This window comes from Hyperolius riggenbachi, chromosome 1 (genome assembly GCF_040937935.1).
Source record: "Hyperolius riggenbachi isolate aHypRig1 chromosome 1, aHypRig1.pri, whole genome shotgun sequence".
Lineage (NCBI taxonomy): Eukaryota > Metazoa > Chordata > Amphibia > Anura > Hyperoliidae > Hyperolius > Hyperolius riggenbachi.
In genome coordinates this window covers 329,527,285-329,553,617 of record NC_090646.1, presented here as the reverse complement: position 1 = coordinate 329,553,617, position 26,333 = coordinate 329,527,285, and the positions used below count along the sequence as shown (strand labels likewise).

The window sequence follows — 26,333 nt, the reverse complement described above, 5'->3', positions numbered from 1 at the left end:
TAATGCTTGATGAATTGAAGCCAATGTCTACCCCTCATCTTGTTGGCAGTCGCCTCCTCTCCGGGTCCCTCTGTAGGCTTGTGAGCACGCCTCCAAGGACAAAACACAAACAGACGCCTCCAGATAGCATAGAAATTACCTTTCAATACCACTTGGATGCAAAAATAATTTCTGTCTGTATCTCAGCAAGAGAGCACTGCCAGACAATCTTTAATACAGTTGTCTTTCAGAGTATGCGTAGCAGAGGCTGCAGCTCTAGTTTTACCTGCTCCAGGGAGGCCTCCAGCAATTAGCGACCTCTTTTCTCTCTCTCACTGTGCGTGTTGCGTGTAATTATGGGGAACAGTGAGGGTGAGAAGAGGTCTCTCATTCTGGATGCTGCTCTGGAACAGGTGAGACAATCGATGCTGCTTTTGCTGCACATACTCTGCAGTGGGCTGGAGGAGCGCTGCTGGGGTAACTGAAGGTGGCACATATTTAGGCTTTAATTTTTTGTTTTGGTTTTCAACAGGTGTTAATATTGTTGAAGATGATCAAAATGTAGGAGGTTTTTTTGATATCTTGAAAGGTGGCACAGAACGATTCCTAACAAATATTAAGGATACTTCTTCAAAGGTTATTCAATCAGTCACCAAGTAAGAATAAATGTCTTTTTTACTCATATCCTTTCACTGTGATCTTTCTAGAGGTTTTAGTAAAACATTTTAACTGTTTGTAACTTGTCTATGAAGAATGTAAAAATTGTTTGTTTTAATTGGCATTTTGATGCCTTGTATGTTTATTAACAACAGACAGCTGTTCAAGTGTGAGCCAGGACTCTCTCTAGGAAAATCAAATGCTCTCCACGTGCTTGCTTTGGCCTTAGACTATGGTGTATTAAAGCAAAGTGATGAATACACTAGTTTCATGGGCCACAATACGGTTTTATTTCGCCACATGCTCAAACTTCCCTACAGCTAACTTCATTCGGATTCACTTGGTGAACTGATCAGTCTGGCGTAAGCATGTGACTCCCATGATAGAAGATAACTGGTGGGAGTAGGCGCCTAAAAATAAAACCATTATAGTTAAATGCAGGGCTATAGAGTCGGTACAAAAATCATCCAACTCCGAATGCTCAGTTTATGAAACCACCGACTTCAGGTACCCAAAAATTGCTTCAACTCCACAAACCTGATTAAAAGAGAGGTAGTGGTTGGCTTACCCACTCTGGAGGTAAGTCCCGTCTTTGTACAGTATACATGTACTGCACATAAAAAGAGCAAGTTTTCCCAGTCTATTCAGCTTCTTCACATCAATTGGAAACTATGTGCCTGATAATATAAATGAATACTTGTACAAGCTCCTACATATACATAAGACACACTAGTGCTAATCCAATGAAATATGAATACAATCTAACATCTTGCGTTCCATCAAAATCTAATTTACATGATTTTTATGTGATTCTTAAATTGCATGATTTTAATTTGTATGATGTTTACATGATTTTAATTGATGATGCTTTTAACCCAACTAAATCTACTGGATGTCCATCTTAAGAAGCCTAAATTCTATCATCTGGCGCCCAGATGTAGTATATATTGAATTAATCAAATAGTACATTAAAAAATATTGTTTTGATCGGTTTTTGTTCATCTTACTGCAATCAATGCCTATTACATATCGTATCCATTCTATTGCACGTCAATGATTCACATGATGTGTCCTAATTAAGATTAAAAAAATACACTGCTCAAAAAATAAAGGGAACACTTAAACACCACAGTGTAACTCCAAGTCAATCATACTACTGTGAAATCAAACTGTTCACTTAGGTAGCAACACTGATTCACAATCAATTTCACATGCTGTTCTGCAAATAGAATAGACAACAGGTAGAAATTATAGGCAATTGGCAAGACATCCTCAATAAAGGAGTGGCTCTGCAGGTGGTGACCACAGACCACTTCTCAGTTCCTATGTTTTCTGGCTGATGTTTTGGTCCCTTTTGAATGTTTGCGGTGCTTTCACTCTAGTGGTAACCTGGGACGGAGTTTACAACCCACACAAGTGGCTCAGGTAGTGCAGCACATCCAGGATGGTACATCAGTGCAAACTGTGGCAAGACGGTTTGCTGTGTCTGTCAGCATAGTGTCCAGAGCATAGAGGCGCTACCAGGAGACAGGCCAGTACATCAGGAGACATGGTGGAGGCTGTAGGAGGGCAACAACCCAGCAGCAGTACCGCAACCTCCGCCTTTGTGCAAGGAGGAACAGGTGGAGCACTGCCAGATCCCTGCAAATGAGCTCCAGTAGGCCGCAAATGTGCATGTGTCTGCTTAAACGGGCAGAAACCCCTCCATGAGGGCGTGTGGGGGCCAGATGTCCACGTGTGGGGGTTGTGCTTACAGCCCAACACTGTGCAAGACGATTGGCATTTGCCGGAGAATGCAAAGATTGGCAAAATCGCCACTGGCGCCCTTTGCTCTTAACAGATGAAAGCCGGTTCACACTGAGCAGACGTAACAGTCTGGAGATGCCATGGAGAATGTTCTGCTGCCAGCAACATCCTCCAGCATGACCAGTTTGGCAGTGGGTCAGAAATGCTGGGGCATTTCTTTTGGGGGGACCGCACAGCACTCCATATGGTCACCAGAACTAGCCCGACTGCAATTAGGTACCCAGAGGAGATCCTCAGACCTCTTGTGAGACCATATACAGGTGCGGTTGGTCCTGGGTTCCTCCTAATGTAAGGCACTGCTAGACCTCATGCGGCTGGAGTGTGTCAGCAGTTCCAGCAAGACGAAGGCATTGATGCTATGGACTGGGCCCGCCTTTTCTCCAAACCTGAATCCAATTGAGCACATCTGGGACATCATATCTCGCTCCATCCACCAACGCCACGTTGCACCACAGACTGTCCAGGAGTTGGAGGATTCTTTAGTCCAGGTCTGAGAGGAGATCTCTCAGGAGACCATCCGCAACCTCATCAGGAGCATGCCCAGGCGTTATAGGGAGACATACAGGCACATGAAGGCCACACACACTACTGAGCCCCATTTTGTCTTATTTTAAGGACATTACATTAAAGTTGGATCAGCCTAAAGTGTTTTTTTCCACTTTAATTTTGAGTGAGACTTTAAACTCAATGGACGTATGTCTTTTTTGCAACCCAAATAACTGTAACTGTAAATCCAGACCTCCATGGGTTGAAACATTTGATTTCTATTGATAATTTTTGAGTTATTTTGTTGTCCGCACATTCAACAATGAAAAGAACAAAGTATTTAATAAGAATATTTAATTCACTCAGATCTAGGATGTCTTATTTTTGTGTTCCCTTATTTTTTTGAGCAGTCTATGTAGCTATAAATCCTATGCCTTATCTATTGCATCTTATTATAGCCCATTTCTATTACACATCATATTACTACACTTCATCTATTAACTCAATGCCCACTATCTATGTATAACTGCTTGCTAAGGAAACCTGTGCAAAATATCAAAATACCTGGACAACTGTTAATGCCTATACAGGTAGTTCTTTAAATTATGTTCCACCCGCCGATACGAATGGCCAGAAAATTTGAGTCTGGGAACAAATACTTGTTTTGGAAAAAAAAAAATTCACAGAAAAGTTTTTAAACTGGAAAATGACATTTTTCTGTGGTACACGAGGGCACAGGGAGACAGAGGTGACACCATGGTGGGGGGAGGGGCACAGTTTTGTGGCAGAGATGGCACAAGGGAACACTGAAGGCATGGGGAAACAGAGGTCGACACAGAGGAGGTACAGGGGACAGACATGGCTTAATGTTATGACTTACGGAAAGATTCAGATAGACAAACCTAAGATCCCCATCTTGTTCATAAACAGGGGACTGCCTGTACATTAATCACCATGTGGGAAGCACTTTATTAAAGAAAAAAAAAGTCTTACTGGATGGCTAGGGAAGTCAGGTATGAGCGCCTCTATGGCTACTTCGTCAAAGCTATTCCTGTTTGAATGTGTTGCTGAGCATTTGCTGTTCTGGTGTAGAAAGGAGCTCCAGCAGCCATTTTCCAAGAGACTTTTTGTGCATGTCCCCAAAGTAGGCACTCTGGTGGCTATTTTTCTAGAGACTCTCTTGTTAAATTAAAATTTGCTAACTACAGTACTAGGTTGAAGATTCCAGTGGGCATTTTCTTATGGACCAAAACTGATGGCTGGATGAATTGTATGGACAACCTGAAGCTATGGTGGCAATTTTTCCAGAGATCTTTTATATGCAGTGTATCCGGCAAGTATTCACAGCGCATCGCTTGTTCCACATTTTATTTTACAGCCTTATTCTAAAATAGATTATATTCAGAATTCTACACACAACAACCCATAATGACAACATGAAAAGTTTACTTTAGTTTATGGCAAATTTATTAAAAATAAAAACTGACAATTACATGTAAGTATGTATTCAAAGCCTTTGCTCAGTACTTTGTTGATGCACCTTTGGCAGCAATTACAGCCTCAAGTCTTTTTTTAATATGTTGCCACAAACTTGGCACACCTATTCTTGGGCAGTTTCGCCAATTCCTGGTTCCTCACCTCTCAAGCTCTATCAGGTTGGGTGGGAAACGTTGTGCACAGCCATTTTAAGATCTCTGTAGAGATGTTCAATCAGATTCAAGTCTGATCAGTGATTTTTGCCACAAAAAGATAGTCACAGAGTTGTCCTGAAGCCACTCCTTTGATATCTTGGTTGTGTGCTTAGTTGTTGTCCTGCTGAAAGATAAACCATCCCCCCAGCCTGAGTTCAAGAGCGCTCTGGGTCAGGTTTTCATCCATTATGACTCTGTATGTTGCTGCAGTCCTCTCTCCCTTTATCCTGACTAGCCTCCCAGTTCCTGCCACTGAAAAACATCCCCACAGCATGATGCTGCCACCACTGTGTTTCACTGTAGGGATGGTATTGGCCTGGTGACGAGCAGAGACGGGTTTCCTCCAAACTTAACACCTGGCATGAACACCAAAGAGTTCAATCTTAGTCTCATCAAACTGGAGAATTTCCTTTGTCATGGTTTGAGTTCCTTCGGGTGCCTTTTGGCAAACTCCAGGCAGGCTGCCTTGTGCCTTTTACGAAGGAGTAGCTTCTGTCTGGCCACTCTACCATACAGGCCTGATTGGTGTATTGTTGCAGAGATGATGGTTCTTCTGGAAGGTTCTCATCTCTCCACAGAGGACCTCTGGAGCTCTGAAAGAGTGACCATCTGGTTTTTGGTCACCTCCTTGACTAAAGCCCTACTCCCCTGATCGCTCAATTTAGATAGCCATCCAGCACTAGGAAGAGTCCTGGTAATTTTGAACTTCTTCCATTTACAGATTATGGAGGCCACTGTGCTCATTGGGAACTTCAAAACCGCAGAAATGTTTCTGTAACCTTCCCCAGATTTGGGCCTCCAGACAGTCCTGTCTCGGAGATCTATAGACAATTCCTATGACTTCATGGAAATAGCTAGTGTCTAAAAACGCTCTGAAACCCCCTATTAAATACTGCTCGCAGGTGCAGATCCAGTTTGCCAAGCAGAACATGGTAGAAGGGAGGGAGAGATCCGGAGACTCTGGATGAGTATAAAAAAAGGTAATTTTATTGGTACAAAAGGACAGACACAGGAAAAAATTCCTTCCACATGATCAAGTAACAAATATTGTGCTCAAAATATGCCCTTGATCATAGTTGCAATGAACCTGCAAGAAGGTGGAGTCTTGATGGGTGGGGAGGAAAAAACACCCACCTCAAAGATAAAATGACACCACCTGCTTCAGAGATAGACACATACTTATACATTAAAACAGGGCACAACATTTAAAATGTAAATTTGTCTTTGTATATTGTAAAATGTAACACCCAGTTGCCTACTGATAAGAGAAGGAAAAAAAAGGGGAGAAATAAATAAACAAACTTGATCAAAAGTAATAAACTATACTTAAGTCCCACCAAGCATTAAACCCTGCTGGGGTATGAGGTCCCAGGTGGATCCAAAAGGCCTCACGTCGGAGGAGAAGCCTCTGGAGATCACCTCCTCTTGCTGGGCACTATACCCTTTCGACCCCCTGAAAGATAAAGGAAGTCATGTCACCCTGGTGGCAAAGTTCAAAGTGTTTTGAAACTGCTGACTTCTTAAATGTTTTCCAGTTCACCCCACAATAATGTTCACCAATGCGCGCACGCAAGTTTCGGCCAGTGTATCCAACATATTGCTTGCAACAAGTCGTACAAGAGATCACGTAGATTGCATGCTTGGTGTCTCAGTTCAAATATTGTTTAACGGGAAAAGACTTTTGGGTATCGTAAGAGAAAATGGAGGGTTCCCCTGTGGTGGTGCCCACAATAGTGACAAGTGGGGCAACCACATGGTTAGGAAGCAACTGTGGAGAGCCACATAGGAGTACGTGAGGAACTGAGGGATCTGAAAAGGCTAGGGGACAGGAGGGAGGCAAGAGCGTGGGCCCTTCGGGAAGAAAAATGACATGCACCCTAAAGAAGAGTGGGCAGGAAATCCTGGGGGGGGAGGGGGACACAGAGCCGCCGGGAGCCCAAATGATGTAGTACGTTCGAAAAATGGAGATAAGTCAATGTCAACGAGTAAGTACTCACAAAGGTGGGTTGCAAGAGGAGCAAGCATCACCTGCGCCTTAGGAGGATACCGCCTCCAGTACTGGTCGGACTCTGCATAAAAGGACGTGAAACCAAAGGGTCCGGGAAGAACTCCCCTCAAAGAAGGGCATGGTAAGAACACACGGTGGAAAGGCGCCCAACAGTTATAAAATTTAAGTTCTAAAACCAACTTGAGGTGGCTTACCTCAGACAAGAAATCGCTTACGGTACAGTAAGAAATCGTGAGGTCCAACTGACTTCATCAGGCCAATCACTGTGCCTACAATTGACAAATACAGAGGACACTCAATAATACACCCATACATTTTTCTTACATGCAAAAAAATATACAAAAAATTAAGATCAACATATATAAATCCTAAGAACCCATTAAATTAAGACATTCTAATAATAATTCTTCATCATACCGAAATTAGGCGGCCACTATATAGCCATTTGCCATGTTTTTACCTTTGGAGTCAATATTTAGGTGAATAACACCCTATATAAAGTTGCATAACCTCGGAAGAAACCCAAAAGGGACATCACAATATCATTATTATTATTATTTATTGTATTTATAAAGCGCCAACATATTACGCAGCGCTATTCTTACAAAAAAAATCATTAAAACGTTATAAATAAACAACGTGACTATATCCACAAGAACATACTATCAACTGCTATATAGTCGCACTATAATGCATACAATTTCTATGCAAGCTATGCATGAAAACATTTAGTACTATGAACATTCATTAAGACAAATCTCTCGATAAGCTGTACAAATAAACACTCAGATGCTATATATCACAAGGCCAAATTGCCTACTAGAATGTAGCTATATCAAGAAACCCTATTGGTAAAATAGTATAAGCCTTTGCCTCCAATAGATTGTAAAAACTTACCGGGTGAAGATAAACATCTAGCATCGGGTGCCTCTAGTTTGTATCTGCCGAATGGTCGCATTATAAAGGAAGTGTAAGTTCCATTTCCTGGTCAAAAATGTGACCTTATACTTACGTAATGCCGACAATACAATAATACGCATATCGTGGAAAAATACGCATATCCACGTCCAACGCATGGATGTACACACATACACGTACGCCATATTAATGGAGGCAAATTCTCTACCATCTTGGTTGTGTTTTGCATAATTTTGTAAGCATTGTTTGCAAATGTTCAAAATTCCTAAAACATACATAAAAGTTAACCCTTTAAAAAGGAAAAGTTAGTAAATTAGCAATTAAGAAAATATATACAAAAACATATTAACCACTTGAGGACCACAGTCTTTCTACCCCTTAAGGACCAGGCACTTTTTTTCCATTCAGACCACTGCAGCTTTCACGGTTTATTGTTCGCTCATACAACCTACCACCTAAATGAATTTTGGCTCCTTTTCTTGTCACTAATAAAGCTTTCTTTTGGTGCTATTTGATTGCTCCTGCGATTTTTACTTTTTATTATATTCAGCAAAAAAGACATGAATTTTGGCAAAAAAATGATTTTTTTAACTTTCTGTGCTGACATTTTTCAAATAAAGTAAAATTTCTGTATACATGCAGCGCGAAAAATGTGGACAAACATGTTTTTGATAAAAAAAAACCCATTCAGTGTATATTTATTGGTTTGGGTAAAAGTTATAGCGTTTACAAACTATGGTGCAAAAAGTGAATTTTCCCATTTTCAAGCATCTATGACTTTTCTGACCCCCTGTCATGTTTCATGAGGGGCTAGAATTCCAGGATAGTATAAATACCCCCCAAATGACCCCATTTTGGAAAGAAGACATCCCAAAGTATTCACTGAGAGGCATAGTGAGTTCATAGAAGATATTATTTTTTGTCACAAGTAAGCGGAAAATGACACTTTGTGAAAAAAAAAAGTTTCCATTTCTGCTAACTTGCGACAAAAAAAAAATGAAATCTGCCACGGACTCACCATGCCCCTCTCTGAATACCTTGAAGTGTCTACTTTCCAAAATGGGGTCATTTGTGGGGTGTGTTCACTGTCCTGGCATTTTGGGGGGTGCTAAATTGTAAGCACCCCTGTAAAGCCTAAAGGTGCTCATTGGACTTTGGACCCCTTAGCGCAGTTAGGCTGCAAAAAAGTGCCACACATGTGGTATTGCCATACTCAGTAGAAGTACTATAATGTGTTTTGGGGTGTATTTTTACACATACCCATGCTGGGTGGGAGAAATATCTCTGTGAATGACAATGTTTTCATTTTTTTTACACACAATTGTCTATTTACAGAGTTATTTCTCCCACCCAGCATGGGTATGTGTAAAAATACACCACAAAACACATTATACTACTTCTCCTGAGTACGGCGATACCACATGTGTGGCACTTTTTTGCACCCTAACTGCGCTAAAGGGCCCAAAGTCCAATGAGTACCTTTAGGATTTCACAGGTCATTTTGCGACATTTGGTTTCAAGACTACTCCTCATGGTTTAGGGCCCCTAAAATGCCAGGGCAGTATAGGAACCCCACAAATGACCCCATTTTAGAAAGAAGACACCCCAAGGTATTCCGTTAGGAGTATGGTGAGTTCATAGAAGATTTTATTTTTTGTCACAAGTTAGCGGAACATGACACTTTGTGAAAAAAAACAATTAAAATCAATTTCCGCTAACTTGTGACAAAAAAATAAAAACTTCTATGAACTCACCATACTCCTAACGGAATACCTTTGGGTGTCTTCTTTCTAAAATGGGGTCATTTGTGGGGTTCCTATACTGCCCTGGCATTTCAGGGGCCCTAAACCATGAGGAGTAGTCTGGAAATCAAATTCCGCAAAATGACCTGTGAAATCCTAAAAGTACTCATTGGACTTTGGGCCCTTTAGCGCAGTTAGGGTGCAAAAAAGTGCCACACATGTGGTATCGCCGTACTCTGGAGAAGTAGTACAATGTGTTTTGGGGTGTATTTTCACACATACCCATGCTGGGTGGGAGAAATAACTCTGTAAATGGACAATTGTGTGTAAAAAAATCAAAACATTGTCATTTACAGAAGTATTTCTCCCACCCAGCATGGGTATATGTAAAAATACACCCCAAAACACATTATACTACTTCTCCCGAGTACGGCAATACCACATGTGTGGCACTTTTTTGCACCCTAACTGCGCTAAAGGGCCCAAAGTCCAATGAGTACCTTTAGGATTTCACAGGTCATTTTTGTTTCAAGACTACTCCTCACGGTTTAGGGCCCCTAAAATGCCAGGGCAGTATAGGAACCCCACTAATGACCCCATTTTACAAAGAAGACACCCAAAGGTATTCCGTTAGGAGTATGGTGAGTTCATAGAAGATTTTATTTTTTGCCACAAGTTAGTGGAAATTGATTTGAATTGTTTTTCTTCACAAAGTGTCATATTCCGCTAACTTGTGACAAAAAATAAAATCTTCTATGACCTCGCCATACACCTAATGGAATACCTTTGGTTGTCTCCTTTCTAGAATGGGGTCATTTGTGGGGTTCCTATACTGCCCTGGCATTTTAGGGGCCCTGAACCGTGAGGAGTAGTCTTGAAACCAAATGTCGCAAAATGACCTGTGAAATCCTAAAGGTACTCATTGGACTTTGGGCCCCTTAGCGCACTTAGGGTGTAAAAAAGTGCCACACATGTGGTACCGCCGTACTCAGGAGAAGAAGTATAATGTGTTTTGGGGTGTATTTTTACACATACCCATGCTGGGTGGTAGAAATATCTCTGTACATGACAATTGTTTGATTTTTTTTTTACACACAATTGTCCATTTACAGAGAGATTTCTCCCACCCAGCATGGGTATGTGTAAAAATACACCCCAAAACACATTATACTACTTCTCCTGAGTACGGCGATACCACGTGTGACACTTTTTTTGCAGCCTAGGTGCGCTAAGGGGCCCAACGTCCTATTCACAGGTCATTTTGAGGCATTTGTTTTCTAGACTACTCCTCACGGTTTAGGGCCCCTAAAATGCCAGGGCAGTATAGGAACCCCACAAGTGACCCCATTTTAGAAAGAAGACACCCCAAGGTATTCCATTAGGTGTATGGCGAGGTCATAGAAGATTTTACTTTTAGTCACAAGTTAGTGAAAAATGACACTTTGTGAAAATAAAAACCAATAAAAATCAATTTCCGCTAACTTTTGACAAAAAATAAAATATTCTATGAACTCGTCATACACCTAACAGAATACCTTGGGGTGTCTTTTTTTCTAAAATGGGGTCACTTGTGGGGTTCCTATACCGCCCTGGCATTTTACGGGCCCAAAACCGTGAGGAGTCTGGAAACCAAATGTCTCAAAATGACTGTTCAGGGGTATAAGCATCTGCAAATTTTGATGACAGGTGGTCTATGAGGGGCCGAATTTTGTGGAACCGGTCATAAGCAGGGTGGCCTTTTAGATGACAGGTTGTATTGGGCCTGATCTGATGGATAGGAGTGCTAGGGGGGGTGACAGGAGGTGATTGATGGGTGTCTCAGGGGGTGATTAGAGGGGAAAATGGATGCACTCAATGCACTGGGGAGGTGATCGGAAGGGGGTCTGAGGGGGATCTGAGGGTTTGGCCGAGTGATCAGGAGCCCACACGGGGCAAATTAGGGCCTGATCTGATGGGTAGGTGTGCTAGGGGGTGACAGGTAGTGACAGGAGGTGATTGATGGGTGTCTCAAGGTGTGATTAGTGGGGGGAATAGATGCAAGTAATGCAATGGCGAGGTGATCAGGGCTGGGGTCTGAGGGTGTGGGCGGGTGATTGGGTGCCCTAGGGGCAGATGGGGGTCTAATCTGATGGGTAGCAGTGACAGGGGGTGATTGATGGGTAATTAGTGGGTGTTTAGAGGAGAGAACAGATGCAATGCACTTGGGAGGTGATCTGACTGCGGGTCTGCAGGCGATCGGATGGTGTGGGTGGGTGATCAGATTGCCCGCAAGGGGCAGGTTAGGGACTGATTGATGGGTGGCAGTGACAGGGGGTGATTGATGGGTGGCAATGACAGGGGCTGATTGATGGGTGGCAGTGACAGGGGGTGATTGATGGGTGATAGGTGATTGGCAGGTGATTGACAGGTGATCAGTGGGTTATTACAGGGGAGAACAGATGTAATTAATGCACTGGTGAATTGATAAGGGGGGGGTCAGAGGGCAATCTGAGCGTGTTGGCGGGTGATTGGGTGCCCGCAAGGGGCAGATTAGGGTCTGATCTGATAGGTAAAAGTGACAGGTGGTGATAGGGGGTGATTGATGGGTAATTAGTGGGTGTTTAGAGGAGAGAATAGATGTAAACAATGGATTTGGGAGGTGATCTGATGTCGGATCTGCGGGCGATCTATTGGTGTGGGTGATCAGATTGCCCGCAAGGGGCAGGTTAGGGGCTGATTGATGGGTGGCAGTGACAGGGGGTGATTGATGGGTGATGGGTGATAGGTGATTGGCAGGTGATTGACAGGTGATCAGTGGGTTATTACAGGGAAGAACAGATGTAATTAATGCACTGGCGAATTGATAAGGGGGGGGGGGGGGGGTCTGAGGGCAATCTGAGCGTGTGGGCGGGTGATTGGGTGCCCGCAAGGGGCAGATTAGGGTCTGATCTGATAGGTAACAGTGACAGGTGGTGATAGGGGGTGATTGATGGGTAATTAGTGGGTGTTTAGAGGAGAGAATAGATGTAAACAATGGATTTGGGAGGTGATCTGATGTCGGATCTGCGGGCGATCTATTGGTGTGGGTGAGTGATCAGATTGCCCGCAAGGGGCAGGTTGGGGGCTGATTGATGGGTGGGGGTGACAGGGGGTGATTGATGGGTGATAGGTGATTGACAGGTGATCAGTGGGTTATTACAGGGAAGAACAGATGTAATTAATGCACTGGCGAATTGATAAGGGGGGGTCAGAGGGCAATCTGAGCGTGTTGGCGGGTGATTGGGTGCCCGCAAGGGGCAGATTAGGGTCTGATCTGATAGGTAAAAGTGACAGGTGGTGATAGGGGGTGATTGATGGGTGATTGATGGGTAATTAGTGGGTGTTTAGAGGAGAGAATAGATGTAAACAATGGATTTGGGAGGTGATCTGATATCGGATCTGCGGGCGATCTATTGGTGTGGGTGGGTGATCAGATTGCCCGCAAGGGGCAGGTTAGGGGCTGATTGTTGGGTGGCAGTGACAGGGGGTGATTGATGGGTGATTGATGGGTGATTGACAGGTGATTGACAGGTTATCAGGGGGGATAGATGCATACAGTACACAGGGGTGGGGGGGTGATCAGGAGGGGGCAGGGGGGGGCAGGGGGGGGGATAAAAAAAAATAGCGTTGACAGATAGTGACAGGGAGTGATTGATGGGTTATTAGGGGGTGATTGGGTGCAAACAGGGGTCTGGGGGGTGGGCAGGGGGGGGTCTGAGGGGTGCTGTGGGCGATCAGTGGGCGGGGGGGGCAGATCAGTGTGTTTGGGTGCAGACTAGGGTGGCTGCAGCCTGCCCTGGTGGTCCCTCGGACACTGGGACCACCAGGGCAGGAGGCAGCCTGTATAATACACTTTGTATACATTACAAAGTGTATTATACACTTTGTAGCGGCGATCGCGGGGTTAACATCCCGCCGGCGCTTCCGTATGGCCGGCGGGATGTTACGGCGGGTGGGCGGAGCCAGTTGCCGGGAGAAGCGCGCGTCATCAATGACGCGATCGCTCCCCCGGCATAGGAAAAGGACGCAACGCCCTAAGGCGTATTGCGGTCCTTAAGGCATCCACTTTTCCGCCGCCCATGGGCTGTGGGCGGTCGGCAAGTGGTTAATAATTGTGTTTCAAACACTCATTTAACCTTCCAGGTTGTAATGTGCGCATGAGGTAAATCCAAAACATTTCACAGGCTCCTAATTGACTGTGTCTCATTATTTGAGGCTACAGGAATAAATTCTATTGGACAAAAATTCATAACGGTAGGATCCTTATTATGATAATGGAGAAAATATCTTGATAAACTGTTTATCGAGATATTTTCTCAATTATCATAATAAGGATCTTACTGTTATGAATTTGTGTCCAATAGAATTTATGATAATGGATTGTTATTAGAATGTCTTAATTTTATGGGTTCTTAGGATTTCTATATGTTGATCTTATTAATTTTTAGTATAATTTTTTGCATGTAAGAAAATGTATGGGTGTATTGAGTGTCCTCTGTATTTGTCAATTGTAGGCACAGTGATTGGCCTGATGAAGTTAGTTGGATCTCACGAAACGCATTACCTTGTGCTTAATTAATTTCTTACTGTACCGTAAGTGATTTCTTGTCTGAGGTAATCCACCGCAATTTGTTTTTATCACTTAACTTCTATAACCCTTGGGCGCCTCTCCACCGTGTGTTTTTATGATGCCCCCTAAAGGACTCGCCTGAATTTAGGATTGGAATGCAGCACTGGAAGGAACTTCTTAACTGTATGAGGCCTGGAACCCACTAGAGCGATTTTGTGAGTGGTTTCCCTAAATGCTCAGCTAATGTTAATGGATAGGCCAAATTCCACTGGAGCGGTTGCAATTACCAAAATCGCAAATGCAGGACATGCAGCATTTTTGAGCGTTAGCGTTTCTGCAATGTAAAGTATATAAGCGCTGGCACAATCACTCGTCAAAACCTACACAGAGCGTTTTGCTAGTGTAGGGCCAATCAGAATTTAAATCGCTACACAACTGCTAGAAAATTGCTACCGAAAATGCTCATGAAATCGCTTACAAACTGCTCATTCAAAACGCTAGTGATTGCGATAGCGATTTGTAGTGGGTTCCAGGTCTAAGTGATTCTACCAAATTCCAGGCTTTATTCAGTGACAAAAGTCCTTTCTTTATCCGATTAACTCCAGGACTCCCGTTGTAGATTTTGACATTTCAGGAGCATGGTGGCGTAGCAGTTAGCGCTCTCGCCATGCAGCGCTGGGTCCCCGGGTCGAATCCCAGCAAGGTCAGCATCTGCAAGGAGTTTGTATGTTTCTCCCCGTGTCTACATGGGTTTCCTCATTCCAAAAACATACAGATAAGTTAATTGGCTTCCCCCTAAATTGGCCCTAGACTAGGATACATACACTACACAATACGTACATACACATATTACTGTGGTAGGGACTAGATTGTGAGCCCCTCTGAGGGACAGTTAGTGACAAGACAATATACTCTGTGCAGCGCTGTGTAATATGTCGGCGCTATATAAATACTTAAATAAAATAAACTTGCCAGAAACTCTAGAGCACCATCTGACCTCTCTTCCTCTGAGTGTAAGGCACCCAGTTCCTCACGTACTCCTACGTGGCTCTCCACAGTTGGTTCCTACCCCTGTGGTTTCCCCACTTGTCACTGTTGTGTCCATCACCACAGTGGAACATCCATTTTTTCTAAATCTGTCCAAAAGTCTTTTCCCATTAAACAATATGTGAACTGTGACACCAAGCATGTAATCTACATAATCTTTTGTACGATTAGTTGCAAGGAATATGTTGGCTGCACTGGTCGAAACTTGCATGTGCACATAGGTTAACATTATTGTGGGGTGAATTGGAAAACCTTTTAAGAAGACATCAGTTTCAAAACACTTTGAACTTTGCCACCAGGGTGATATGACTTCCTTTATCTTTCAGGGGGTCGAAAGGGTATAGTGCCCAGCAAGAGGAGGTGATCTCCAGAGGCTTCTTCTCAGACGTGAGGCCTTTTGGATCCACCTCATGGGCACTCGTACCCCAGCAGGGTTTAATGCTCAGTTTTACTTAAGTTTCGTGTATGACTTTTAAACAGGTTTGTTTATTTTTCTTCCTCCCCTTTTTTATTCCTTCTGTTCTCAGTAGGCAACTGGGCATTACATTTTTGTCTATGCATAGACATATTTACATTTTAATGTTGTGCTCTGGTTTTAATGTATAAGTATGTGTCTATCTCTTTGAAGTAGAAGGTGTCATTTAATCTTTGAGGTAGACTGGTTTTCCTCCCCACGTATAAAGAATCCGACTTCCTGCAGGTTCATTGCAACTATGATTAAGGGGGCGTATCTTGAGCCCAATACACATTAGTTGACCCTTTGGAGGGAATTTTTTCCTTTGTCTTTTTATACCAATAAAATTACAGTTTTTTATACTCATCCAGAGTCCCCGGATCTCTCCCTCCCTTTGACTTTATGCTTGGTTTGTGCTCTGACATGAGCTGTAAACTATGGGATCTTATATAGACAGGTGTGTGACTTTACAAATCATGTCCAGTCAACTGAATTTTACCACAGGTAGCCTACAATTAAGCTAAAGAAACATCTCAAGGATGATCAGGGGAAACAGGATCCACCTGAGCTCAGTTTTGAGCTTCATGGGAAAGTCTGTGAATACATATGTACATGTGATTTTGCAATTTTTAATATATTTGCAAAAATCTCAAGTAAACTTTTTTCACATTGTCATTAAGGGTTATTGTGTGTAGAATTCTGAGAAAAAAATGAATTTAATCTATTTTGGAAAAAGACTGTGACATGACAATAAAATGTGGAAAAGGTGATGTGCTTGTGAATACTTTCCGGAAGCACTGTGTAACCATTACATAATATCCAATGTTTAAAGTTTCAGCAGCCTTTCACATCATGCTTGGCTTGGGCTACTATATTGCACCTTTGTAATTTTACAAGGCAAATCAGTTTGTCTAATAAGTAAGTGTACGTAAATAGAACCATTTCAAATTAAAAAATATATAATTTGAAATGTATATCTTCCAAAGAAAAGCGTAAATACTTAAAATTTGCATTAAGAAATATGACTGCTTTCAGAATTTGAGTAATTCCGTTTTGGGTTCAGTTGGGCTTTAGTCATTTAGAGAACCAGTGTTCATATTTAGAATGCCTATATAAAACAGTTGTTTAGTTGTTGATTTGAAATGGGTTTCTGTGTCTTCCTATTTAGGTATGTCATATTTTATATGTTGTTGCCATACTTGTCATGAAACTGCATGCAGTGATTTGTGATCAATGCATTACTTGAGCCCCATCTGTAGTTGCCCGACGTTTTACATAGCTCTTGTTACTTTGAATCAGTCTGTAATAAAAAGAAAAGAATGGACTAATGTTCTGCTTTTCTGCCTTTTAGCTATGCAAAAGGAGATTTGGATTTATCTTACATCACCTCCAGAATTGCTGGTATGTACAGTATATTAGTATCATATCTTTTAAATAGTGGTATTCCCCGTTTACCCCAAATGGTAAGGTATGTTATCTTTTGGGTAGTTTATGTTCATGAGATCACAGTTTATAACACACATCTTTGTACTGATACAGTATGTCCATATACAGGGTGCAGTTGCAGGAAGAGTGTGGGTCACACAGCAGCTGGAATAGGTAAATTAACAGACTTCTCTGCAGTGACAGGCCGGCATAGGAGTGGAGCACCAGGGTGAGAGGAAAGTAGCTAGCCCCCAAATACCCCCTTTTACCACAGAATCACGGGAGACTATTGTTGCATCCCCTGCATGTTTCTGCACAGTTCTAAGATGTAAAGCTGAAAGCTTTTTAATCAAGCCTGTACTCTGTCATTTAAGTCATCATACTTTTGCACTTGTTCATACTGTAAAATTATACACCCTGTAAACTCAGACACCCTATGCATAGGAGCAGCCATCTTTTTGGAAAGTGAAAAAGTACTGGGCGACTGATTTGTTCCTCTCTCTTTCCTAACCTCATGTCTTGCGGCCAATAATGTTTCTGCTCGGTCAGCTCCTGGGACACAATTAGGTCTAAATAGTTATTTTTTCTACAGAATTAAAACATTCTCAGTTTGCCTCTGATTTCATGAGTCTGTAATAATCACTGACCTTTGTGAGTAAGAGAGCACTTCCATAATTGAAAAGATCCAGCAATCGGAAAATTATGATTTCACTAGTATTCAACCGGAAGGATTGTTTAGTCCACATAGTGCTGATAAGCAAATGTACTTAAAGGGAGTCTGAAGAGAAAAAAAGATAGAGAGGGAAGGCACTGGGTTCTATAGCTCCCCCCACAGTAGCAGAGAATAGTCTCCGACCCATCAGGGGAACCAGCGCAGAAACAATGGGACCAGGAGAGGCATGGGAACCCTTCCCTCTCCTTAGGTAAGTGTCTGTTGGTTTTTTCACTTCCGCCTCACTTTAAATTATACCTGCATTGAGAGGAATATGGTGGCTGCTATATTTTCTTTCCTTTTAAACAATACATTACTAGTAGCTTGACATCCTGCAGATCTTTCATGCTTCAGTAGTGTCTGAATAACCCACCTGAAACAAACATCTGATCTGCATACTTGTTCAGGGTCTATGGCTTAAAGTATTTGAGGCAGAGGGTCAGGAGGACTGCCAGGCAATCTGAATTGTTTAAAAGGAGATAAATGTCAGCCTCCGTATCACTCTCTGTTCAGGTGTACGTTAAAGGAAACATATAGATGACAAGATTTGGAGGACAATAAATGAGAAAATATAGAATGTTTTCTTTCTTTTTTCCATTTTAAAAATATGGTACTTTCCTGGCTGTTCTGATACTGTGCCTTTAACCACTTAATGAATATATATATGTCCAGTGTAGTTGTGAAGAGTGCACCACTAGTTTGTTACTAAATCAGGGACATGTGGAATAATTTTAACCATAGAATAGGTTTTGGTGTCTTTGAAAGCTTGGACCCACGTTAGATAAAAAAATAGGTAGGGACAAGCTCAATCCATCATAAAAAGTAATTTTCAAAATTATGACCAAACTTGGGACAGTTTTAGAAGAAGTGCGAGAGACATATGTGGTAACTTTTTAACCGTGATAAGTACGGTAGTAGAATAGATTTAAAGAAACGAAACAAAAAAAAAAACTGAGAAATCACATGTACATAAATATTTTCAGCATTTCTTTTGAAGCTCGAAATTGAGCTCAAATGCATCCTGTTTCCCCTGATCATCCTTGAGATGTTTCTGCAGCTTAAAGGGGAACTTCAGCCTAAACAAACATATTGTCATTAAGTTACATTAGTTATGTTAATTAGAATAGATAATATAATTTTTACCCACCCGGTTTTAAAAGAACAGGCAAATGTTTGTGATTCATAGGGGCTGCCATCTTTGTCATGGGGGCAGCCATCTTTTTGGTTGAAAGGAGGTGACAAGGAGCATAAGACACAGTTCCAACTGTCCTTTGTCCTGATAACCCCTCCCAGCTGCATGCGCTAGGCTTCAAATGTCAAATTCAAAATGTAAAAAAAAAAAATTGCACCAAAACAGCAGAACGAGAACAACATCAGAAATCCCATCATGCTTTGCACAGCATCGGGGGAAAAATGCCCGGGCAGTTTTCTTCTGTGCAACTAAAAATGAGGCTTGTATAAGAGAAACAAAGTTCTGATGCTGTGAAACTGTTAAAGAAACACAAAGCCTTTTCAGTGCTGCTGAGTCGTTTTTTAGTCTGGAGGTTCACTTTAATTGAAGCTGCTGCTGGCATAGTGACACTGCAGGTGAGTGGCTGCTGCTGCTGGGATAGTGGAAGCTGCAGGTGAGTGACTGCTGCTGCTGGCATAGTGACATTGCAGGTGAGTGGCTGCTGGGATAGGGGCAACTGCTAATGAGTGGCTGCTTGCAAAGTGGTGACTGTTGCTGTTGGTACTGCTGCTGGCGATGGCTGCTGATTGCTTAGTGGTGGGTGCTGCTGGCAGGGTGGTGGTCCCTGTTTTTTCCCCCCCATTTCACTCACCATATTAAAGAGAATCTGTATTGTTAAAATCACACAAAAGTAAACATACCAGTGTGTTAGGGGACATCTCCTATTACCCTCTGTCACAATTTCGCCGCTCCCCGCCGCATTAAACGTAGTTAAAAACAGTTTTTAAAAGTTTGTTTGTAAACAAACAAAATGGCCACCAAAACAGGAAGTAGATTGATGTACAGTATGTCCACACATAGAAAATACATCCATACACAAGCAGGCTGTATACAGCCTTCCTTTTAAATCTCAAGATATCATTTGTGTTTCTTTCCCCCTGCACCTTACTGAAGAGTTACAAGCTGATTGTTTGTTTACTCTTGCAGACAGCTCTGCCCGGGTTGTCTGTAATTCTGCAGTATGTGACTCATCAGTATGTGAACAGAGGATTTATCCAGCTTGTAAAAGATAAGAGAGCAGAGAAAAGCCGGCTAATGTAAATAACACACACACACAGTGTGCATAGAGGGGGCATGCATAGCAGATCACACTGAAGAGTTGGCAGCCTTCCAGACACAGGACGACAAGTCCGACAGGGGAAAGATAAGCTGATTTATTTCAGAGATAATGATGGTAGAAAGTGCTGCAGTAAGCCAGAGCACATTATAATAGGTTTAGGAACCTGTAGGATGGTAGAAAACACAATGACATTTTTGTTAGAGTCCCTTTAATGCATCTGGTCTGGCTTTCTCTCTTTTCCCCCCTCCTCCAATCCTTCCTTGATCAGTAAAGTCCCATAGAAATGACTATAGTATGAAATAGTATTGTATCAGACTACAAAAAAATGGATACCGGGGAAAAATATATACGCTGTTGGCCATTTTTGTTTTGTAGTCTTATAGTGATCACTACGGGACTACAAGCCAGAGAGGTAGGCAGAATAGCAACACAAAAGTGGCCGCTTCATGCATTGCCACAGCAGTGGTCTGCGGGCCTCATGCAATTGACTGTAAAGTGCTTCAGGGGTAACTGTAAAAGGCTTGGCGGGCTGCATTTGGCCCGCAAACCGGTTTTAAGACATGCCAACCTTAAAACGTTATTTTATTAGGAACGTACTCAAGGAAAATCTTTGTATGGATAAACTTGAAGCCCGTACGTTAGGTGTGCTTCAGTAACTTTACACATCTATGCTAAAGAAGATATTTTCTGTAGGTTCTCAGTCGCAACAAAAATAAATTAAAATAAAACTTCTGTGTAGAAAAGTGTTGTTCTAATCCTAAACAATAAAATGCAAATGTCCCTGCGTCATCAACTGAATGGTTGTGTGTCCCTGGCTTCTTTGTACTGAGCATGTGCGCAGCCAGGGCAGTTAGGACACAGGGCCGGATCTGACAGTTTGCTGTGTGTGGTTCACAGAGGTTCTCATTGCATTGTGGGAAATAACAGCTTTTTCCAACTGCCAAGCAAGCAGCTCCCTGTGTGCATATACTTCAGACAGTGGTGGGGAATTAGCAAGCGGGACGCGTATGTGCGCGCATTGTGGGGGGTAGCGGCTGTGACCTATCGCCCGTTTTTTAACGGGCGGGCCTTTTTACTTGTCATGGTATAATTATAAATTGAATTGCTTTAACCACTTGAGGACCCAGCCTTTACCCCCCCTTAAGGACCAGCGCTGATTACTGAGATCTGTGCTGGGTGGGCTCTACAGCCCCCAGCACAGATCAAACATTAGGCAGAGCGACCTGATCGCCCCCCTTTTTTCCCCACTAGGGGGATGATGTGCTGGGGGGGTCTGATCGCTCCTGCCTGCGTGTGGCTGGCGGGGGGGCACCTCAAAGCCCCCTCCACCGCAGGATTCCACCTCTCCCTCTCCTCCCTCCCTGCCCCGTTGGAGGCTGCACAGGAACGGATCTGTCCTGTGCAGCCTCTAACGGGCTCCTGCCTGTCATGTGACAGCGATCCCCGGCTGCTGATTGGCCGGGAATCGCTGATCTAGTACAACGCTGCTACTGTTAGCAGCGTTGTACAAATGTAAACAAAGCGGATTATTTCCGCTTGTGTTTACATTTAGCCTGCGAGCCGCGATCGGCGGCCCGCAGGCTATTCACGGAGCCCCCCGCCGTGAATTGACAGGAAGCAGCCGCTCGCGGGAGCGGTTGTTTCCTGATTAATTAGCCTGCAGCCGGCGACGCAGATGTGCGGTGCTGGTCCTGCAGCTACCACTTTACGGACGCGCGTTATGAGTGCGCGGTCGGCAAGTGGTTAAGCACTGTGGAGGGTTTGAGGATTTAAAATCTCTGAACCATTTAACCTAAAATATTTTTCTGCCTTTTACCTTTGAGAATCTGTCAATTATTACCATAATCCTTGATGATAAGTCAGAGGAGAAATGTCCAAAGTACCGCTTAAAATTATCTTTAACTAACTCTTAAAGTGAACCTCCGGACTAAAAATCTACTCAGCAGAACTGAAAAGGCAGTTTCACAGCATCAGAACTTAGTTTTTCTTACCAAAGCATCATTTTTAGCTGCATTTTTAGCTAAGCTCCACCCATCAAAGAAAAATGCCCAGGCTTTTTTTCCTTGATGCTGTGCAGAGCATGATGGGATTTCCTATGTTATTCACGTTGCGTAGCAACTGGGAGAGATGCTCAGGACACAGGACAGTTGGATCTGTGTCTCATGCTCCCTGTCGCCTCATTTCAACCAAAAAGATGGCTGCCATCATGAAATCAAATATGTGCCTATCTATTTTAATTAACATAACTAATGTAACTTAATGACACTGTTTGTTTAGGCTGGAGTTCCTCTTTAAGGGGCCCATACACCTAACTATTTTCCCGCCAATATACAGCAGATTCAATCACTGATCGAATCTGCTGTGAAATCGTTGTGCAAACAATCAATTTCCATCCAAAATCGATTGTTCCCGTCGATTCGTCCGTGCGGAAGATTTTGCTCGATCGGCGGCGGGTCAGGAGTGCGTCAATGGCGGCGTTCGAATGACAGACGCTAGCGGCAATACACTACCTGTTCCGCCGGCACGAGTCCCCTGGTCTCCGCTGTCCCTTCTCCGCGCTGGGCTCCGGCTGGCTTCACTTACTTCCTGTCCCGACGGTGGCGGCAGCTCCACAGGTCTCATAGTGACATCGATTCACAATCTGTTTGCAGTAAAGGCAGCCATACAATCCCTCTGTGATCAGATTCGATCAGAGAGGGATCTATCTGTTGGTCGAGCTGATGGCAAATCGACCAGTGTATGGCCACCTTTAGCAGTGATGGACAAAATAAAACGAAGTGTAAGGGTGCCATCTTTGCATAGTGGCTTTATATGAAAAAAAAAATAATGCTGGTCTATTCCTGTTGCAGTGATTTACAAACTTCCACACAGGACAAGAAGTGATGGAATTTTTACAGCTAAGGATCTAGACGAATATGAAACACAAAACACAATTTTAACACTTTTCTTCATTATTCAAAACTGTAATAAACATTGTTTCCTATAGCCTGTTGAATGAGTAACAAATACATTGGGTAATTTTATTTTTGATGCATTGACTTTTCCAACAAGATGTTTTGCTACAGCGATGAAGTATTGTTCCTTTTGTTGCCTGATTTTTCCTTGTGCACAACAATGTAAATGTCAAGATATCATTAACCCCTTCCCCACCGCTAGTATGCATTTCTCTGCCCCTTAAAACGCACCAGGGGTGTAGACATACGTACCTGTTTATTTACCTCACTGCTCATGATTGCCCTCACCCTTCCATTCGTTTTCATCGCCATCCCGCCATTCCGTGAAAAGTGTGTTCCCAAAGCTAATCAATGTGTCTGCAATGAATGAAAGCTGGCATCAGCAAGATGCTGATATTCATTCACAAAGTGAAAGTAAACAGATACACAACACTTCCTGTGTACACAGAAATTATGTGTGGCGCCATCTTGTGGCTAAAAAGTAAAAATACACCTACACACGTGTGTGTGTGTATGTATGTATGTACTATCTATCTATCTATCTATCTATCTATCTATCTATCTATGTATATATATATATATATATATATATATATATACATATACAGTGGTGTGAAAAACTATTTGCCCCCTTCCTGATTTCTTATTTTTTTGTATGTTTGTCACACTTAAACCGTTAACTATTAGTCAAAGATAACATAATTGAACACAAAATGCAGTTTTAAATTATGGTTTTTATTATTTAGGGAGAAAAAAAACTCAAAACCTACATGGCCCTGTGTGAAAAAGTGATTGCCCCCCCTTGTTAAAAAATAACTTAGAGAGTCTGAAGCGAGAATAAATCTCGCTTCAGACCTCATAAATAGCAGGGGCACGTGTGCCCCTGCTAAAACGCCGCTATAGCGCGGCTTAACGGGGGTCCCTTCACCCCCAAATCCCCCTCGATACACCCGGGGAGCGCTTCCTGGTTGGGGCAGGGCTAACCGCCGCAGCCCTGCCCCACGCGCGTCTGTCAGCGCGTATCTCTGCCTCACCCCCGCCCCTCTCAGTCTTCCTTCACTGAGAGGGGCGGGGGAGAGGCGGCGATGCGCCGCTGACAGACGCGACTGGAGGCAGGGCTGCAGCCGTTAGCCCTGCCTCCAGGAAGGGAAATTCTGCAACCTTTTTACGACACACTTTTGCGGGGGGTGGGTTGGGGGTGAAGGGACCCCCGTTTAGCCGCGGGATAGCGGTGTTTTAGCAGGGGCACACGTGCCCCTGCTATTTATGAGCTCTGAAGCGAGATTTATTCTCGCTTCAGAGTCTCTTTAACTGTGCTTTATCACACCTGAATTCAATATCTGTAGTCACCCCAAGGCCTGATTACTGCCACACCTGTTTCAATCAATAGGAGCTGTTTCACTTAAATAGGAGCTATCTGACACAGAGAAGTAGACCAAAAGCACCTCAAAAGCTAGACATCATGCCAAGATCCAAAGAAATTCAGGAACAAATGAGAACAAAAGAACTGTAATTGAGATCTATCAGTCTGGTAAAGGTTATAAAGCCATTTCTAAAGCTTTGGGACTCCAGCGAACCACAGTGAGAGCCATTATCCACAAATGGCAAAAACATGGAACAGTGATGAATCTTCCCAGAAGTGGCCTGCCGACCAAAATTACCCCAAGACCACAGAGAAAACTCATCCGAGAGGCCACAAAAGACCCCAGGACAACTTTTTGGAAGGTGCGTGTCCCGTTACATCTGGCGTAGAAGTAACACAGCATTTCAGCAAAAGAACATGATACCAACAGTAAAATATGGAGGTGGTAGTGTGATGGTTTGGGGTTGTTTTGCTGCTTCAGGACCTGGAAGGCTTGCTGTGATAAATGGAACCATGAATTCTACTGTCTACCAAAAAATCCTGAAGGAGAATGTCCGGCCATCTGTTTGTCAACTCGAGCTGAAGCAATCTTAGGTGCTACAACAGGACATTGACCCAAAACACACCAGCAAATCCACCTCTGAATGGCTGAAGAAAAACAAAATGAAGACTTTGGAGTGGCCTAGTCAAAGTCCTGGCCTGAATCCTATTGAGATGTTGTGGCATGACCTTAAAAAGGCGGTTCATGCTAGAAAACCCTCAAATAAAGCTGAATTACAACAATTCTGCAAAGATGAGTGGGCCACAATTCCTCCAGAGCGCTGTAAAAGAGTCGTTGCAAGTTATCGCAAACGCTTGATTGCAGTTATTGCTGCTAAGGGTGGCCCAACCAGTTATTAGGTTCAGGGGGCAATTTCTTTTTCACACAGGGCCATGTAGGGCCATGTAGGTTTTGAGGGTTTTTTTCTCACTAAATAATAAAAAGCATCATTTAAAACTGCATTTTGTGTTCAATTATGTTATCTTTGACTAATAGTTAACGGTTTTTGATGAGCAGAAACATTTAAGTGTGACAAACATGCAAAAGAATAAGAAATCAGGAAGGGGGCAAATAGTTTTTCACACCACTGTATGTATATATGTATGTATATATGTATGTATGTATGAGAGTATATATATATATATATATATATATATATATATATATATATATATATATATATATATATATATATATATATATATATATATATATATGTATATATGTATATATGTATATATGTATATATATATATATATATATATATATATATATGTATATATGTATATATATATATATATATATATATATATATATATATGTATACCGTATTTTTCGGACTAGAAGACGCTCCGGACTATAAGACGCACCTGTTTTTAGAGGACAAAATCCGGGGGAAAAATATATATATACTAAAACTGGTGCGTCTATAGTGTAGGGGCATCTTATGGCCCTTCCTTACCCCCATTATGTTTCCCATGTGCCTTATGTGTTCTGGTGTCCCCCTGTGTCATTCTTTTTCTGTCCCCCTGTGTCCTCTGGTGTCCCCATGTCCTCTGGTGTCCCTCTGTGTCATTCTCTGTCCCTGTGTCCTCTGGTGTCCCTTTATGTCCTTCAGTGTCATTCTCTGTCCCCCTGTGTCCTCTGGTGTCCCTCTATGTCCTCCAATGTCATTCTCTGTCCCCCTGTGTCCTTCTGTCCCCCTGTGTCCCTCTATGTCATTCTCTGTCCCCTCTAGTGTCCTGTGTCATTCTCTGTCCCCTTGTCCTCTGGTGTCATTCTGCCCCCCCGTGTCCCTCTGTCATTCTCTGTTCCCTCTGGTTTCCTCCTGTGTCATTTTCTGTCCCCCTGTGTCCTCTGGCTTCGGTAAGCTATCCAAAGTGCTTCTGCAGCGATCTGTCATATTTCCTTATGCACGTCCTTCTCTCTCACTCAGCGCTGGATCAGCGCACTGTTTACAGCACTAGATCGCTATCTAGGGGGCTCCTTATTCACGGATGTTAAAGAGACATGTAATGGGACTTGAAGACACCGCACATGGGGACACCACACACAAGGGGACTAGTACAAAACCTAGGCACGGTCACTACATTCGGACTATAAGACGCACTGACTTTTCCTCCCCAACTTTTCAGGGAGAAAAAGTGCGTCTTATAGTCTGAAAAATACGAT

At 42.9% G+C, this 26,333-nt stretch overlaps 1 protein-coding gene across 2 annotated transcripts in view; it reads left to right on the top strand.

Moving 5' to 3' along the window:
- Positions 1-26,333, top strand: part of GAK (cyclin G associated kinase) — a 254,225-nt gene that overhangs the window by 107,724 nt on the left and 120,168 nt on the right. For both annotated transcript variants that reach the window (XM_068233894.1, XM_068233893.1), the window contains exons 11-12: positions 512-635; positions 16,728-16,777. In XM_068233894.1, the coding sequence (XP_068089995.1) occupies positions 512-635; positions 16,728-16,777 (174 nt within the window). The remainder of the gene's footprint in view (positions 1-511; positions 636-16,727; positions 16,778-26,333) is intronic.